This window comes from Asparagus officinalis, chromosome 9, assembly GCF_001876935.1.
Source record: "Asparagus officinalis chromosome 9, Aspof.V1, whole genome shotgun sequence".
In the NCBI taxonomy this organism is placed as follows: domain Eukaryota; kingdom Viridiplantae; phylum Streptophyta; class Magnoliopsida; order Asparagales; family Asparagaceae; genus Asparagus; species Asparagus officinalis.
The window spans coordinates 1,642,046-1,653,693 of NC_033802.1; the positions used below are offsets into that span (position 1 = coordinate 1,642,046).

General features: G+C 38.1%; 1 protein-coding gene across 1 annotated transcript; it reads left to right on the plus strand.

Annotated features, from left to right (window-relative positions):
• Positions 4,597-11,384, plus strand: LOC109823818 (digalactosyldiacylglycerol synthase 1, chloroplastic). The gene is given in 8 exon segments (XM_020390209.1): positions 4,597-5,231; positions 6,513-6,545; positions 6,649-6,736; positions 7,568-8,037; positions 8,131-8,397; positions 9,705-10,054; positions 10,144-10,606; positions 10,608-11,384. Coding segments are annotated over 8 exon segments (2,325 nt in total). The 5' UTR covers positions 4,597-4,676; the 3' UTR covers positions 10,707-11,384.

Consider the following 11,648-nt stretch of genomic DNA (forward strand, 5'->3'; position numbering starts at 1 on the left):
ATTGGGGAGCAAGCTTTTAGTGGGCGGAGCCCAAGTTTCCATGATGTTCAGTCCATTTAGATAATGGGCTTGGTTCTCTTGGCCCAGTTCCAAGTCTCGAAAAAAAGGGTCCGTGCTCAGGGTTTGGGCTGAGTTATTCCAATGGACCTCATCATGCAAATCAGTAATATATGTTTTGGGTTATTTGCATACGTACCCTCAAATCACAGGTATTTGCAAGAATACCATCTAAACCTCACTATTTGCAGAGCTAGCCCCTAAATCATGTATTTTGGAAAAACAGATACCCTCAAAGTAATTAGTCGTCAACTTTGATAAGGTAATTTGTAATCGCATCGTAAAAATTATCAATAAAGTAGTCAAATTTTTAGCACAAGTCGCTGATTCGTTGATTTTAGGGGTAGATGATTTGAGGGGTGTTTTTATAAATTCCCCTGATGTAAGGGATACATATGCAAATAGCCCTAGGTGTTTTGGTGTATGATCCCCCCCCCCCCCCCCAACTGTTTAGCATCCAAACGAGTACTACAATCCCCCATCACCTTCTTCATATCAACTTCAATTAATTTTGAATAATGCAACCGCCTATTTGTCCATAATGAGCAATCAAAGGAAAAATAATAGATGAGCAATTATTCAACATCCAAAGTTGCGGTAGGGAGTTGGCCACTTGCGATGCATGGGAGGGGAGCTCGCTGTCGACATAAATTAACGACGCAAAAATTAACCAGGGGCTCGCTCTCTAAAAGCCTCACGGCTCAAGCTCATGAATAAATTAACGACTCCTGAAGAAATTGGATTGGTGAGTTGGAGGAAGCCTTATCTTTTGAAACAACACAATTGGCTCGCCTTTGATTGACTCGGACCCTTGGGGCTCTACGAACCAAGAGGGGCACGAAAGTCGTTGTTGAGATGAATTCGTTGTCAAAATTTGTAATGGAAACGGATATTGATGCTGTCTTTTTCCTCTCTTTGGTAATTGTCCTCTTTTTGTGAACAGCGCTTTGGAGTTTCTGGATTTATCCTGTGGAATTTTTTGGTATGATGGAGAAATTTCTCGATTTTAGTTGAAAGAAGGCACCTTTTGACTCTTTGATATAAAAAAGGAAAAGAGAGAGAGAGAGAGAGAGTGAAAGAAAAGGAATAATAACTCCTTCCCCAATATATATGCGGGTGTTGTAAAACTAATAAAGTAGAAGAGAGAAAGTAGACAAGAATTAGGAATCATTTTATTTCCTCAATTTCTCCTTGTAAAGTGAGGTAGGAATATCTCTATTTATATACAAACTATGATGATGATACATGAATCATATTAATTACTTTTAAAGAATATCAAGGGGTAATACATGTTATCAATCTCTTTGGGAAACTAAATGGACATCCACATCATTTAATTGTTTCATAACAGTGGGATCAACTTTCTCTTACTTGTTTTTTACGCAATCTTTTTAGCATCTATTGGTTACTAGAGTGCGCCCCGTGCAAAACACGGACCTTTTTAATTGGGCAAAATGGCCAGATTGGTATATTTTTTAGAGGCTTGGTGACATGTTGGTATATTTTCTTTTAGTTTTGTCAGATTGGTATAAATTTTCAACTCCGGCGCCATATAGGCCTTAAATTTGGCCGGAGTTACTGTTCCGGCCAGGGCTGATGGATTTTTTACAAAAAACCCCTCATCAAATACAATTTCCTGCTTCTAACCCCCCTCTCTCCCTCCTCATCCTCTTCAACCTCCCTCTCCTCCTCCTCCTCCTCCTCCTCTTCCTCCTCCTCCTTCTCATCCTCTTCAACCTCCCCCGCGAAGTCAGCTCCTCGCCGCCGGCGAAGACCATCAGCCCCTCGGTTTTGATGCACAAGCCTTCTTAAATGCAAACAGGGGGAAACCAATGAAAGCCATTGTTGAACAAGTTCGTGATGGCAGTACACATAAAGTTTGCTCTGAAGACATTGAATTTTGAATTTGCCTAGTACAAACAGGTTGATTTGGTTATTGGTTTCTGTATATCAATTCTCAAGACATTTTTGTTAAAAAAGCTGGGCACATGCATATTTTTTGGATTGTGGGACTTGAAGTTTACGCTTTTTTCGTGAATATAATAACGAATTCATAATTTCTTGCTCCTAACCGAGGGACTGATGGTCTTGACCGGTGGCGAGGAGCTGACTTCGCGGGAGCTGACTTCGCGGGGGAGGTTGAAGAGGATGAGGAGGAGGAGGAGGAAGAGGAGGAGGAGGAGGAGGAGGAGGAGAGGGAGGTTGAAGAGGATGAGGAGGGAGAGAGGGGGTTAGAAGCAGGAAATGAGAGGGAGGTTGAAGAGGATGAGGAGGGAGAGAGGGGGTTAGAAGCAGGAAATTGTATTTGATGAGGGGTTTTTTTGTAAAAAAATCCATCAGCCCTGGCCGGAACAGTAACTCCGGCCAAATTTAAGGCCTATATGGCGCCGGAGTTAAAAATTTATACCAATCTGACAAAACTAAAAGAAAATATACCAACATGTCACCAAACCTCTAAAAAATATACCAATCTGGCCATTTTGCCTTTTTAATTGCTATAGTAATCCCATTTTAATTGATATTTTAAATGTTACAACAAAATATTTTTAAATGTTATGGTAATATTTTAAAATGCTACAATATCACATCTCTGTTACAGCAATATATTTTAAAACGATACAGTAATATTTTAACGATACTATGGTATCCCGTCTAAGCTACAGTAAATCACTGTAGTGTTTTTATTGCAGCATGAATAGTGGTTCTTAAGTTCTACCATTATTATAGAGGAATAGATGCACGTGAAATATAATACAATTGTGTTTGGTATAATTTGAATATTCTAATGTGGTATTGGTGTGATAATAGTTAAAAAGGGATTTTTAAGGAAGATTTTGGTTTTTAATGACGTTTTTATGAAATTAACACTATAGAACAAGGAGGAGGAGGATGACAAAATTGGTGACGTGTACTACCTTAAACTTCAACGCATAACCTAAAAATCACCGCTCATGCTAGCGTAACAACTTTTCATGTTACACTAAAATTTTAAACGATAAACCGTTTGTTCATGCTACAATAATAATACGAAGTTCAAAACGCTGTTTATTCTACAATAATGGATTAGAGTAATAATCAAACTTGATAGAGTAGGGTAAAAAGTACAATAAAATTAACAACACAAGCCAATCCTGATTAAATGTGCAAAACAATTCGTAGCAAGGGCCAAGGGATTAACATTGGTCATGGTGGTCACGAATCACGATGCATCAGGGGACTGTGAAAGTAGGGGTGGAAATGAACCAAATAATTAACAAATAGTTCGATAATTGTTCGAATAACTATTCGGCCATATTCGATTCAGTAGTTCATTTACCACTAAACAAATATTTTCTAGTATTCGAGTTTACTAACGAATAGAATTTAACCGGATGTATATTCGATTCGTTTGTCTATTAAATATTCGTTTGAAATTTGATCAAAACTTATTATTTGTATTATTGCGCATATAATGTCATATTTTAAATCATTTACCATTTCTACTTAAGTTTTATTTACTGATTTTAAGACTTAAATAATCTTAAATCTGTTTTCTAATTTTGATTTAAATATATATATATCATGTATTATAAAGGAATAATTTTTATTTATGAATTTTAATCTTTTTTTCAAAATTAAATTGTTTAGCGAAATAAATTTACTTTGGTATTCGATAAATATTCGTGGATATTCATGAATATTTATCAAATAACAAGTATTCGAGTTCAAATTCGAAAAACTAGATATATGAATATTAGAGTTCGTACGCAAATTCGATAATTTTATACAAATACAAATACGAACACTTTAGTATTCGATTCGATCGTTTACCGGTTCTCATCCTATGTGAAAGCTGATGGTGTTACAGTTATTGGGAGATCGAAGGAGAAATTATACGGAAATTATTAATTCGGGAAAGATGAGTACTTATTGATTGTGGGATAAACGTTTTGGGTACCCGTGCCTTAATTGAGAATCACATGTTCACTAAAGAATGTGAACAAAGTCCAAGTTATTCTAACGTTTAACATTAACTAAATATTGAAATCCACATGCTTATCTTAGATTTCTAAAATGGATATTCACGACTCACGAGTCAAATTCACCTAAACAAAGGAGTCAATACTTGCAAAAGTAATCAATTTCATGAGAACGAAATATCTTCATATAATATTGAATATTCTAGGGAAAATCTGTTGAAGAAAGGAACATATGTTGGGGATATTCCACGGCTGTAATAAAAATTATTATTGAGTCCAAAAAATAAATAAATAAAAACTAAATTCTCTCCCTCTCTCTTGTATCGTATTTCCACGAGCTTCGGTGTACAAGACCCACACCCAGCCAAAGCAGGCCCGTCCGACGCGACCCCGGTAGAATATTCTACGGACCAGAATATCCCAGCTAAACAGTCCCACCAGAAATTGCCGATACCCAACCGACCCACGCCAGCTCAGCACCATCACGTGACCAAATCCCACGTCAGCACCCCCGCGTTCCACCGGGCCCCACGCGAGGTCGGAGCCCCACATAATCCCCCAGCCCCTCTCGTTCGTCGTCCTCGATCAACGAAGGAAACGAAACCAAAGCGAGAGCTCCGAAACCCTAACCCTAGAAATTCCCCCAATTCGGCCGTCGCCATGATCAATCTCGGCATGGACACTCGGCCCTCGACCTCAGTAACGGCTGAGAAAGCCTTCTCCTTTCTCTCCAAGGGATGGCGAGAGGTCAAGGACTCCGCCGACGCCGACCTCCAATTGATTCGAATGAGGGCCAATTCCTTCAAGAACCTCGCGGATCGAGAGCTCGAGAACTTCCTCAAGTCGTCGAGGAACGAATCCATCGCCGAGTTCGAGTTCATGAAGCGGATTCAGCCCAAGCTCTCCGAGTTCCGAAGGGTCTACTCGTCGCCGGAGTTTGGGAGGAGTATTGGGATCGATTTGGCTGGGTTTAGGAACGCGATTGTGGCTGAGGTTGATGAATCGAGGGGGAATTTGGTGGATTTTGAGAAGGGGAAAGTGAGGAGGAGAGTGAGGAGGATTCGGAGGAAAGGGGAGGATGGGGGGCTGAAAGAGTGGGAGCCCATTCGGAGGATGAAGATGAGGTTGAAGGAGTTTGAGAAAAAGAGCCAGTTTGATGAGATTTTTGGGAATTTTAAGAGTAACGAGCTTGTGGAGAAAGTGAAACTGAGCCTGGTAATGCTCTACCCTTATATGCTTATAGTGATCATTAGTTGTTCATTTAACCTTTTAGCTTGAATAATATGGAAAGTGTTATTTTTTTGCGCAAAAGTTGCGTATTTCCTTAATTTTAAATTCTGTTAGTAGATATAAAGCCTGGTGCTTGAAGGCTCTTGAGTGTTGTTCTCGCATACATGGCATTATTGTGGCTTTAGGGTATGTTATTTTTGCTATTCTATATTGTTGATGTTTTATGTTTTATATAAGATGTGTCATAGAGGAAAGGATCTGACAGTCGCCAAGACAGTTAGTACTCTTGGGATCTTTCCCACCTTTAATTGACTCCCCAAAGTATGACAATATTTCTGCTTTTACGTAGAAGGGTGCGAAGAGAAAGTTCCAAGACAGTTGTGATGGAGACTGCTCAAAGCTATCAGAAGAACCTCATGTAACTTTCTTAAGATGAAGTTATTGTAATCACAAAGATGGTTAAGAACAGAACTCGACAAAAAGGTGTTTCATAACTTGACAATGAATGTATCCGGGACGAGTTCTCTTTAGCACTGTCACTATGATAGTATGATGTTTAATGAAATTCAGTAGAGAAATTGCCTGCTGGGTTGTACACTAAGCTAGTTATTTTATATCCATGTACAATTTTGGGTTATGAAAATCCAATATGAATATGCCTGCTAAGATCTGGTGGCAAGGGGAGGGTAGATTCTGAAGGCAAGAAGATACTTCTGCATAATAGAGATCTTTGCTGGAGAGATCCATGTTTTTTCTTCTGCTTCTCTTGAAGGTTCTTTCTATTAGTTTGATATAATTTTTTTTGAAACTAATTAGCTGGATAAGTAGAATGTTTAGTTTGGAATAGATAGAAGTTTGATAACCACTGGGGAAGAAAGAAGATGTTTAATTTGGTGTGATGGACTTTATTTCCTCAGGACCTCAAGGAATTTCTTTGCTGCCAGTTTTGAATTTTAATCAGGTGACAAGTTATGCATGGCTATGCCGGACATCTCTCTTCGGTTCATGAGTAGTCTCACTCCGTGTGCGTGCACGTGTGTGCGTGCGTGATCACTTGTCAAACTATAGCCGTTGACTGAGTTAAAGCATCAATTATGATCATTATTATAGCTTGTTGGAGTTGCTGATGAAGTCATTATTGCTAGCACCCAGATTAAGATGATGCTTGAGCATCACAATTTTTTTTTCTTTCACTTAATGTGTTTCTCCTGTCTTTGTATATTGGATTGATCTGTTCACTTATTTATGATTACATGTCTTCTGCAGAAATCTATTTACAGTGAGCCTCAGGAATTGAAGGTAGACCATATTTTCTTATCTTTTTGTAACCAAATTGCATACCTTCTGCCAGTAAGTAATCTTCTTTATGTGCTTCGTTCTTCCATGTTGTTCTTTCATGCAGGAAGTGCCACCGTTGGATCTTCCTGAACTCTTGGCATATCTCCTTAGACAATCTGGCCCATTGTTTGATCAGCTTGGTGTAAGCCGGGGTAAGAAAATATGTGTTTCCTTCGTATATTAATCCACTTGTATTTTGTAACCTGATGTTGTTGTCTGACGACATCAAAATACTATTATTTCTTAAAGGCCTTACCGTAACGGTAGTCAAATTTCTATTAATTCCATGTATTAAGTTAAAATTTTCTGATAGTTTATTTCACTGTGAAGAGTTAATGCCTGTTTTGTTCTTTAGTTTCCATTGGAGATTTTGACAAATATATAATTGCATATTCAATGAATGTAATGGTAATAGCTTGTTGTTTAGTATGCATTGCACTGTAGCACGATTGGTGCAGCCTTTTGTTTCCTCCAAACCTAATGACTGTTTTGAGCCAAACTCTTTCCTACTTATTACGAGCATTTATATCATTTTAAAGCAATTTTTTTGTGGTGACAATTTAGTGGAAGCACTGGTGTCCTATCTGTCATGGAGTCATGTGCTTCATAGTCGATCCTAATTGGTGGGAAAAGTCATGGATGTTAAATTATGTAGTTGCTGGTCCTTTAGTTAGACTGAGAGATTATCTTCTATTCTGCTATGACTGAAATTGTATTTCATTGACTTCCAGCACTCTGCTTTAGATTTAATATTGATCTTTGTACCCGACAAGTGCAGGCAAACCTTATTCCTTAAATCAGTTATGTGATTTTGCTATTGGGTGTGTGATATTGATATAAATTCCTCCAATTCACTCTTGAGGTTTTCTTTATTATCTGACTGGCCAGCATCATTCTTTTTTTGCAGTTATTGGCCTGTGCCTTAATGCATGTTTATAACACCATATACAGCAACTTATGTCAAGAACACTTTTTGGCTGTAGATGTATGTGACAAAGTAGTAGAGGTCTTGTGTAGCAGACGCAAAGATCCACTCATATGTCAGTCTCCCTCCCTTCTTGATCATGAAAACATCAAAGATGAACTTGATTTCCGGATAGCTAGCGTGCTTCAGAGCACAGGGCATCGCGATGATGATAGCTTCTGGACTACTTCACCAAAACATGATCTAGCAGATACAAAGCGTCATATTGCAATTGTAACAACTGCCAGTCTACCATGGATGACTGGAACTGCTGTCAACCCACTTTTTCGTGCTGCTTATTTGGCTAAGACAGCAAAGCAAAGTGTAACATTGGTCGTCCCTTGGTTGTGCAAGGCCGATCAGGAACTTGTTTATCCTAACAGTATGACATTTAGCTCTCCAGAAGAGCAAGAAGCTTATATTAGAAGCTGGGTGGAGGAAAGGGTTGGATTTAAGGCTGATTTTAAGATCTCGTTTTATCCCGGGAAGGTGATTATATGGTGCACTATTTTATTATATAATGATGATTTATGGCGATTATGTTAAACACTGAATCATTTTTGTTGCCTTGGTTGCTTTTAGTTCGCAAAAGAAAGGCGCAGTATATTACCTGCTGGTGATACTTCACAATTTATTTCCTCAAAGGAGGCTGATATTGCTATATTGGAAGAGCCTGAGCACCTGAACTGGTACCATCACGGGAAGCGTTGGACTGATAAATTCAACCATGTTGTTGGTGTTGTTCACACAAATTACTTGGAGTACATCAAGAGGGAGAAGAATGGGGCCATCCAAGCTTTCTTCGTTAAACATATAAATAACTGGGTCACCAGAGCATATTGCAACAAGGTATCCTATCAAGCTCCTACATGACAGTATTTATTTAATCAGGCAATTAGATTAGCGACAATTTAAGGGAACCCAATATCTGATTCTGATCACCATGTTGACTGGTTAACTTTGTTCCATTTTGGGCCTGTTTCTTTGCACAGAAGTAATTATGAAGTAGCTGAAGTAAAAGAAGTAAAAGCTACTTCTGCTACTTTCAAGCAAAAAAATATGTTTGGTTCTCTGAAAAACTTACTTCCAATACTTCCCTAAATGCTTATATGGCGCCTACCAAAAAAATATGTTTGGTTCTCTGAAAAACTTACTTCCAATACTTCCCTAAATGCTTATATGGCGCCTACGTGTCATCCTTACTTCCAAAATATTTTTACTTACTTCCAATACTTCCCTAAATGCTTATATGGCGCCTACGTGTCATCCTTACTTCCAAAATATTTTTTCAATCCTCAATACCCAGAAGTAGCTCAGAAGTAGTTAAAATGCATATTAATTAAGACAAATAATTTTTTTTATTAATATTTTCTTTATTAGTTACTCCTAACAACTTTTCAATGATAAAATTACTTCCTAGTAATATTTCTAAATGTTATCCAAACAAAAAAAGTAAATGAAGAGGAAGAAGTTCTACTTCTATTACTTCTAAAAATATATGAAACAAACAAAAAAATGTTATTTCCACTACTTCCTACTCCATAGCTTTGAAAGTTACTTCTATAACCTACTTCTTACTTCTAATACTTCTATTATCCAAACGGGCCCTTAGATGAAACATTTGTCATTCTTTATTTTGGTCTTCTTTCTTAGAGCGTGTTTGGCAAGTGGTCAAAGTGGGTTATAAGGCTATAAGCTCATAAGCGTGACTATAAGTCACTTTGAAATGTTTGGCAAGTGAGTTATTTTAGCTTATTAATATACTAAAAAATAAGCAGGGTTACTTCAGTGTATTCTTGGGTGAATTATAAGCCACAAGGTTTGACTGTGTAAAATACATATATACCCCTCAATGTTCAACAAAAGTTCAAGTCCCAATCTCTCTCCAACCCGTTAAATTTAAATTTAGAGCCATGTCTTTTTTGGACAATTTGACAACAGTGATGGATTATGATCCACACATTTGCCAAACACTCAACTATTGAAAATATATCGTAATCCGCTAAATTTACTGAACACTCTACTACTATAGATTGTAATCCGCTTGGATTATAATCTATTTGTGGATTGTAATCCGAAGTTCCCAAATATGCTCTTGGTCATGTGTCATTTCCATCAATTTCACTTCTTTAACTAGTTAGCGGAATCTCGTGCAGGTTTTGCGTCTTTCTGCAGCAACACAGGACCTACCCAGATCGGTCATTTGCAATGTTCATGGTGTAAATCCTAAATTCCTCAAGGTTGGGGAGAAAATAGCAGCAGAAAAAGAGAGTGGTCAGCAAGCGTTCTCCAAAGGTGCATACTTTTTAGGGAAGATGGTGTGGGCAAAAGGGTACAGGGAATTGATAGACTTAATGGCAAAGAACAGAAATGAGCTAGAAGGTTTCAAGCTCGATGTGTATGGAAATGGAGAAGACTCGTTAGAAGTACAATCAACTGCAAAGAAATTAGACCTGAATCTCAACTTCCTCAAAGGAAGAGATCATGCAGATGATTCACTTCATGGGTACCGCAATATACCTAATGTTTTTTAATATCCTTTTCTCTAATAACTTTCTGTGTGACAATGGTTATGTCCTCTTTCTGATTTTGCAGATACAAAGTATTTGTTAATCCTAGTATCAGCGATGTCTTGTGTACTGCAACAGCTGAAGCTCTTGCGATGGGGAAGTTTGTTGTGTGTGCGGATCACCCATCAAATGAGTTCTTTAGGTCATTCCCTAACTGTTTGACATACAAAACCCCAGAGGATTTTGTTGCAAGAGTAAAAGAGGCATTATCAAGTGAACCTCAACCCCTCACCCCCGAGCAAAGATACAACCTCTCATGGGAAGCTGCGACCGAGAGATTTGTAGAGTACTCTGAACTTGACAAAGCTCTCCAAAACATCAAAAATGTATCCTCACACAGCAGTGATGGGATTAGGAAGTCGGTTTCTATGCCTAGTTTGACTCAAGTGGTAGATGGAGGATTAGCTTTTGCTCACAATTTTCTAACAGGAAATGAGATCCTTAGGTTGTCTACCGGGGCAATACCGAGTACGATGCATTATGATAAGCAACACTGTCAGGATCTGCGTCTCTTGCCGCCTCAAGTACAAAACCCAATATATGGTTGGTGAGAAAATTCCATTTGTATTGGTGCACTATATTCCATGAAGTTGACAGAGCTATAACAATGTGCAACCGTTCTACGGTAGTCCTCTTCCATTTTCATCTGCTGAGAAAGCCATCAAATCTGGCTGTGGAGTTGGTCAGAGACGTCAAAACCAGCAATTGTCCCTTTGTTCATATGTTAAAGTTATAGTGTAATACATCTCGGAATCATTCAAGGCTTCGTCATTATTTGAATCATCAGCAGCCTGTGGATCAATTCTTTGGAGGTAACTTTGCAAATAACTCCAGCTTACAAATAAGTACAGATGAAGATAAATGAACTATGTTGAATCATGACGAAGCACAAGAGTGAAGTGAAAGACTGTGGTCAGCTGGTTACCAATAATTCTTTTTGCTCTAATGGTACAATGAAATAACGTGGAGTTAACAGCAACTTCGGCAGAGTTCCTGCTTTTGGTGTTGCTATACTGATAAAAGATGATCTCAGAATCTCAATTTTTTGGTTGAAGTATATATATAGGATTTATAAGCTGCTCCCATGTAGGCCATCATATGATATTTGATATGCTGTAACAAATACTTTCATGTAATATCCTAATTTTGTATGTATGCTTCCCATTCTTTCGCCTAATCCTGTTGATATGTTTCCTCTAGTGTCCAGTTCTCCACATAATGTGTGCAGTTTCTACTTACCCTGTTAGTAGTGTATTTTTGCCGCAATGGTTATTTCTGGTTAATGATGAGAGCATGGATTTTCTGTTTGAGCCTTGCCTATTATTGAATACCCAGATTATGTCAAATCCTGGATGTTTTTATTATTTCTTTGATCTTGATTACTTCTATAGCATAGTAGCAGCACTCATGTCCCTTCAGAATCTTCATCAGTTAATGGTTGGCTACAGTTTCATAGCGTACAGATTTAGTAGCAGGTTAATGAGTGGCTTGTATCTAAGAGCACCGACTACTTGGATGTTTCTATTATTT